Source organism: Natrix helvetica (assembly GCF_964273705.1).
Source record: "Natrix helvetica genome assembly, chromosome: 1".
Taxonomy (NCBI): Eukaryota; Metazoa; Chordata; class Lepidosauria; order Squamata; family Natricidae; genus Natrix; species Natrix helvetica.
In genome coordinates, this window is record NC_138548.1 from 300,959,414 (window position 1) to 300,966,770 (window position 7,357).

The 7,357-nt window shown below is 36.2% G+C and overlaps 1 protein-coding gene across 3 annotated transcripts; it reads left to right on the top strand.

Moving 5' to 3' along the window:
- The first annotated feature begins 1,523 nt into the window (after positions 1 to 1,523).
- On the top strand, positions 1,524 to 5,484 carry RPL29 (ribosomal protein L29). 3 transcript variants are annotated; one of them, XM_081937227.1, is made up of 4 exons: positions 1,524 to 1,623; positions 2,634 to 2,680; positions 4,385 to 4,449; positions 5,267 to 5,484. In XM_081937227.1, the coding sequence occupies exons 2-4, from the start codon at positions 2,644 to 2,646 to the stop codon at positions 5,363 to 5,365; spliced, it is 201 nt and encodes a 66-aa protein (XP_081793353.1). In that variant the 5' UTR covers positions 1,524 to 1,623; positions 2,634 to 2,643; the 3' UTR covers positions 5,366 to 5,484. The 3 variants fall into 3 exon arrangements, with proteins under 3 accessions (XP_081793353.1, XP_081793354.1, XP_081793355.1); XM_081937228.1 differs by having other exon boundaries at positions 1,583 to 1,623; positions 2,637 to 2,680; XM_081937229.1 differs by lacking the exon at positions 1,524 to 1,623 and adding an exon at positions 1,658 to 1,676.
- The last annotated feature ends 1,873 nt before the right edge of the window (positions 5,485 to 7,357 follow it).

Sequence of the window (7,357 nt, forward strand, 5' to 3'; positions counted from 1 at the left end):
CTTCCTGAGCCAAATTAAACTGATCTATAAACATTTCTCCACTACAGCCACTAGAGCTTGCTCATATTCGGTATAAAGAGTGTAAGAGACTAAGATATTTATGTTTGATTTAACCCTGAACCTGAGCCAGTTCAACAGGCCGATTGTCAACTCTTTTTTCAGTATTGTGTCCAAAATTCCCAATCCTTGAATTCTTTTTCAATGAGATTCTAACATTATTTTTAAAGTTATTTTTAATCTTTTTGCTTCGCCTTAATATTTCATTCAGGCAGTTCAAATTTTATCACATTTCTTAAAAGCCTACTACTACTACTTAATGAAGCACAAGTAACTCAAAATTTGTAACTTCACTTGGCTTAATTACAAGAGTCAAAACTGCTCTCTGGAAATTTCCCAAGTGATAACTGATTGGGATACACAAATAGTTATTACCTTCTCAGAAAAAAAATGTAAGATTTGTACCCACATGGTTTATGAAAAAAAATGGAATTTGGACAAATATTTCTTTAATTTGCAGCTGTTTTTCTCCCCCTTAAAATGTATTTTTCTTATTTAGTATTTAAGGAGTATTGAAGTATTTCAAAATTATTAATATAATAAAACAGAACATTGAGAAGGAGTACAACGTGTGTGCACCTTGGTATAAAATTTCCTCCCTCCCTTGACTTATTAAATAGTGTCCCAGTGAGTGAAACATGAATTTAGGTTTTGGGAGAATTTCAGTGTTAAAGCAAGGCATTTTCAATGTTTTACACAATTTGTTACTGGATCTGGATCTGCTTGTTTTAGCAATTTTATCCATTTTCAAAAGCAGAACTGGTTTATTTCAACATTGCTCTGGTTTTTTTTTAAATTACAACAAACCAGTTTTTCTTTCTTTCAATACTTTCAGTTGGCAGACTTTTTAAAGAATAATTCTCTTTTCCCGCACTAGCAATAGAGATTAAGCGCCCCGTTCTTGGTATATATCCCAACTTTTATGCATTACTTAAAACTTATCTCCCCAAAAAATGTAATTGGAAAAAAGGAGCTTTTGTATTTATCTGGTGAAGTATACCGTTCTGATGGTAAGATTGTTCTTGAGTACTCTATTTCTACAAAAAGGAGAAGGAAAACGAAGAGAGAAGCGAAGGATAGACGATAGGATACATTTTTGAAACTCAATCATGTAATCAATTGAGAAATCCACTGTTAGTTTTCTGACTAAAGAGAAATATCCATTTTTATACACTTTTTCTTCAATCCAATACCATAATACACAGGATACGAATGATGCATCTCACGATATGTTATCCAGTGACCCATTTAATAAAGTGACAAGACAAACCTGTAGAGCCGCCAACGTTTTGAAAAAAGCAGAATACGCTCATCTCTAGAACTTTTATTTAATTATCCGACAGAGCTTAAATTTAAGATTTTGTTTTTTAAAGTCGGAAAAGTCATTTTCGGATCCGGAACCCTTTTCACTACGACTCCTGTTTCCAGCCGGACACATTACACTACCTTTTGTCCTTTCGTGTGTCCGTTCAGCTGTATTTTTTACCGGTCTCGATGGCTTGATATCCCGGAATGCTTTGCGACTATTACTTCCTTTCCGGTTTTGGCTTGAACTTCGGCGGACGCGTAAGTTGAATTGTACCTCCCGAAATCCTCGATCATCGGCCTCGAGGAAAACGGTAGTGAGGCGAATTCCCGGGAGGGGAAAAGACGGTTGTCTTACTAGACGGTTTTTATTTATATTTTTCCCTCCTGCTGGGGGTTGGAGGTGGTGGTGGTGGGAAATAGATGAGCTTAGGTGAGAAGGATGGTTCACCGGAATGGAGTAGGATGAAAGAAAAGAGACGAAGGGAGGGGGGGGCGATTAAGTCCCGAGGATCAGCTGGTGTAAAAGACAATGAAATGAGGCTTTCTGGAGGTTACTTAACGTCTTTGTCTCTCGGAAGGCTGTGCTGCTTGGTGGGCATTGGGCATTTTTCTGGAACGGGGAATTCAGTATGTTTTGCGTCTACTACACACATGGTAGTGTGTGGTCGGTTATTGAATTGAGTTTTGCTTTTTTTTAGTAGTTGACTTTTGTTATCTGTTGCCTTGCCGTCTAGTTGCTTGGATAGGAAGTGTCGAATTGAATACTATACAATCTACAATATTCTTTATTGGCCAAGTGTGATTGGGCACACACAAGGAATTTGTCTCCGGTGCATAAGCTCTCAGTGTACATGAAGACAACAAAGTAACATAATCATAAGATACCCCATACTACATCGGTATAAATATCCTTAGACATAAGACAGTTCTATGGGAATTAGGTGTGCAGCAGAGTGATGGCATATGGGGTTGGGAGGACTGTCATTGTGTATAGTTGTTTTGGCATGCAATGCCCTGTAGTGGCATCCTGAGGGGAGGAGTTGAAACAGTTTATATCTGGGATGTGAGGGATCTACAGATATTTTTTTTTCAAGCCATCTTTCTGACTCGTGCTGTATATAGTGGAAGGTGGGCTTGAGTCATGGGCCCTGACCTGAATCAGCAAGTGAACATTAGTTCATATGTGAGTGTAAAGAATGTAAAATACTTGGGGGTTTGTGCCCTTTTCTATGTTTAAGTTTAATGCTTCCTGTCTTTGCTTCTTTCAGCAGGTTTAGCATGGCCAAGTCCAAGAACCATACTACACACAATCAATGTAGGTTTCTTGTTTTTTTTTAAGAATTTTATTGGTTTTTAAGCATTTATGGGAAAGGGTAAAAGGGTACATAGAAAATTTTGGCAGCTCCCGTGCTAGTGGTAGAAATCCCTCCAAATCTCACAATTTTTACAATGTTAAAACACCGTATAAAAGATAAGCATAAACAGAGTCTTGTTCTACATTATATCAAACCATGTGTTCAATCATCTCTTTCTTTGTCACTTTCTAGTATATCAACAATTATTATAGTGTTTCAAATACATTTATTTTTTTGACCTAAGCCTTTTCGATATTGCTCCCTCCTCCCTGTCCCCAGATGGAGCCACAGCCCCCCCCCCCTCCTTCATATCTTGTACATTACTACCTTTTTCACCACCTCCCCTATTTTTGTCCTCTAGGAGAGAAATATGTTTTTTAATGAAGGCTTCTGCCTCCTCCACTGTATTAATTCTAATTCTATTTCCCTCCCAAAATCAATGTAGGTTTCAATGGGAATGAGGAATGAAAATAACTGTAATGTTACCATTTGCCTGTATTTGAAAGGATTAATATTGGTATAATAGCTTAAATCAGTATTCAGTAACTTTTTATTAACATCTGTTATATAGCTTACATTGTAATATAAATTGAAGTATGAATAGTCTTGATTTGGGTTTGTTTCGTTGGAGGGGGTTTGCCTTACTAGATTATTAGACGAGGCAAAAACTAGTACTCAATTTCTTCCCCATTCTGCTTAGTGTTAGTAGACATCTCTGCCCAAAAGCGGGCAATCCCAATTCTAGTCATTGAGAAGGCTAAAATTTAGCTTTAAAGGGGCAACTGTATGCTTATCACGTAAGCATTGAACATAAATACTGAAATGTAATCCTTTCCTAGCTTCTTGATAATGGTCAGTTTTGCATTCCCTGATTCCTGTGTAATTTTCATACAGAATTATCCTTAAGTATACTATTTGTATGGTGTCCCACAAATGTTTCTATTTTTTTAGTAAAAATATATTTGGAATAAAGTTGTGTGAAACACAAATGGATAACAATTGCATGCTTGGCAAATTGGTTTGAGACATTAAATTGCATGCTGAATTTAAGATTGATGGAAGGATATCACTTATGATTGGAAAAAGGTTATATGACTTATTGAATTACAGTCAACATAACAAGATTGAAATCTTATTGGGACTAATGATAGATTTATAATGCCTACGTGTTATGAAATATTGGGTTTTCAATCACATGCAAAGAAGACACCCTTAGAAAGCAATTAAGTAATTTTCATGAGGAGAGAAGTTATGAATATATTTTGGCAGTCCTACATATCAAAAGAGAAAATAAGCAGAGAATCATCAGGTTTGTACTCAAAATAGCATCTGTTTCATTTATCAGTTGTCTTCCCATTTTCATTGGCTTTGATTGCCCAAGAATGTGATTGCTGCAGAGAAACAGCTTCTTATCTATGATATTGCAGTGAATGTTGGTAACAGGTTTATCTGAAGCACAATCCAAAATCGGGGATTGTCCTTATGTTAGATTCTAGGTTCTTAGCCAATCTGTTACACTACTTTGTGGAATTTTCAAACCTAGAAAATGCAACTTGAAATAGATATTTTGCTATTTTTTAAAGAAGCAGATAAAACTAATAGAGAAATATAAATGTAGAATATTAATTTGTTATCTTACATTTCTGAATATTATCTCTGAACAGCTCGCAAATGGCACAGAAATGGCATTAAGAAGCCCAGGTCACATAGATACGAATCTGTGAAAGGGGTAAGTGCCTTTTTGTCAACTCATTTGCAGCTGCTGACATTGACAGATGGTTCATTGTGTCTGTGTGTAGGGGCCTGGCAACACTGAATGGCAGTGCATGGTCACAGACCATGACGTAAAGCACTGTAGCAATCCCACTTCAGTATCACACATCAATATTATAAACCCCCAATCTGAAAGAAGAACAAATATCTAATAACAATAACAAATATCAGAGAAATTTAGATTTTATTTTGTATGTGCCCAATATTGCATACAGCTACCATTCTCTGAGTGACCCTGTTTCCTTATGGACCTATTTCATCTAAACACCATATCTGGGACACCTTGAATTGTTTATAGTTAAAAGGATTTATTTTTGGAAACCATCTTTGGAATGGCAAGGTTGGTATGAGTTGCCACGATTTGGAGGGGAAACGGAATATTCCAGAGTTTTCCAGGCTATTCTGTTCACAAATCAGTGCATTTGGTAAATCTCCAACATTGATTGTGTGGTCAGACAGTGTTCCATGATTATTATTTTATTTGTATCCCACCTTCATTGGTTTTAAAAATAATTCAAGGCTTCTAACATCCCTCATACAAGGCCATTTGAAAGAACAAGAAAAGGCAGAAGAGTGGATAGGGGGCAGTCTGAGTGGATTTATGAAAGACTGTCACATGACTCGGGGTGGCTTACAATTGGATAAAATATAACATTAAATACATTAAATTGTCTACTTCGCTGTCTTGAGCTCCAGTAGACTTCCAAATAATATGTGAATCAAAAAGCAAATTATATTACTTGTGTCTTCTCAACCCTTGTCTTCCTTTTTAGATGGATCCCAAATTCCTGAGGAATATGCGCTTTTCAAAGAAGCACAACAAGAAAGGACTGAAAAAAATGCGGGCTAATAATGCTAAAAATGCTAAATAACCAGCCTGACTTTCTTTAGCAAAGAGAATTACCTTGATTAGTAATTGGGTAACAACTTTTCCATGTACCATCTTTCACCCAAAAGTATTTTATATTAATAAAAAGGAATGTAATATGTATATGCAGTGTCGAATTTTCATTGTGTCTACAAGAGTTAACACTTTCAAAATACGTTTTTAGAACAATTTAATCTTAGTAACTATTCTTCTGTGTTATGTGTCTCACAATCATTTCTATTATTAAAGTGCTCAAGAATTTGCATTCCAAACTGAGTGTTCAAGGTATGGATTCAGTTTATACATGCAATTCCATCCATGTTCATTTGCCTGCAAATCAGAATACTATAAGGTATTCCATCAAATGCCTCATTAAAATCAAGCTACATTATATACTATCATTCTGAAAATCTATTATGGAAATAATTCAGACCAAAAAAAATTATCTGAGATTTTCTGACAAATAACATGCTGCTGATGTTTTTGTTTTTTTAATCATCATAGCACGGTTTTCAAGATGGTTGCAGCTCAATCTCTCTAGTTTGCTCTTGCATCTTCACAGGTATTAAAGTCACATTCATAATGCAAATTGATGACTTTAAACTGATCCTCTTTTGCCTCCCTTCTCTAGGATTTCTCAGTTTGATTAGAATATCAATTTTTTCTGGTGTTCCTCAATTAAGTTCCTATTGATTAGTGGCACATCAAAGATACCTTTCAAAGAGAAACTTGTCAGCAATTCAAGTGAGGAATTTCCTGGAATGACACTGGCAAGAGTTTGTCTCCTAACATAAAAATATATGTTTATGCCCCATTTTACAAATCTCAAGCCTCTTTAGTTAAACAGAAACAAAAAACTGACAGAAAAATACCTACTGTAATAGTCCATCAAGTCTGTCCTTTGATGGTATCTTGTTAATCTTGTTATCTTGTATCTTGTTTTTAATTTTTGTCAGATGATGGACATATGTTTATCCCAAGCATGTTTAAACTCAGTTATTGAGGTTTGATCTCTACCTCCACTGGAAGCTGGTTCTACTCTTTTCTGTGAAGTGATACTTTGTAACCTTACTTTTGAAATTACCTTGTGTAAATTTGAATGTTATGCTCTTATGTTTCTAGTTTTTACTTAATATTGAAAATACTGCCTTCTAGAACTTTATTCACACCCTTAATATATTTAAAGATTTCAATTATGTCCCCCACCCCCTTTCATTCTGTCCTCCAGGTTCTACATACTCAGTGTCTGCAATCTCTCCTGATGCTTTTTGGCCCTCAGACCGTGTACCACTTTGTTGCCTGTCTCTGGACTTGCTCTGTCTTAAGTGAGAGGTCCCCAGAACTAGACCCAGTGTTCCACATGGGGTCTCACTAAAGCCCTATATTGTGGGATTTGGACTTTCTTTATTCTGCTGGTGGTCCCTCTAGTAATGCATCTCCGAATTGTTTAACTTCACCGCAGCCTGGTCACACTGTTTTACTCATTTTGCAGTCATCTGCTATGAGCACCTAAATCCTTTCCTTCTGTTCTAACACTACCTTTAAAGTTGTACCCTGCCAGAGGATTCTTTTTTCCCAAGTACTTTTAGAAACTATGAACTGTAGTCTTTACATTTTTAACCAATTTTCCAGCAATGCCAGATTTTCCAAGTTAGAAATACACCCACCTACCCCAGAACATCAACTCTATTATACACTTTTGTATCGTCAGCAAAAAAGACAAACTTTACCTATTATATCACACGTTGAACAGAACAAGACCCGGGGCTGAGCCTTGTATGTTGCTTGTGACTGCTCTGTTCAGATAACCATACATGGATTTATTCCAGAACCAGCTTCCTATCCACTGAACCACCCAATGGTTAAGCCTGAACAAGTTTTTAATGAGTTCTTCATATGGAACAATACCAAATGTTTTGCTAAAATCCAGCACCACCTTCAGACAAAACATTTGCTCCAGGAAACCCTGTCTGCATCTTTTTCCTTGGCTGGGTTG

What these genes read in the sequence shown, in the direction of transcription:
- RPL29 (XM_081937227.1), top strand. Translation starts at nt 2,644, where the DNA reads ATGGCCAAGTCCAAGAACCATACTACACACAATCAAT. An exon ending in CCATACTACACACAATCAAT is followed by an intron (nt 2,681 to 4,384) that starts GTAGGTTTCTTG and finishes ATCTCTGAACAG; the next exon opens with CTCGCAAATGGCACAGAAAT. An exon ending in GATACGAATCTGTGAAAGGG is followed by an intron (nt 4,450 to 5,266) that starts GTAAGTGCCTTT and finishes CTTCCTTTTTAG; the next exon opens with ATGGATCCCAAATTCCTGAG.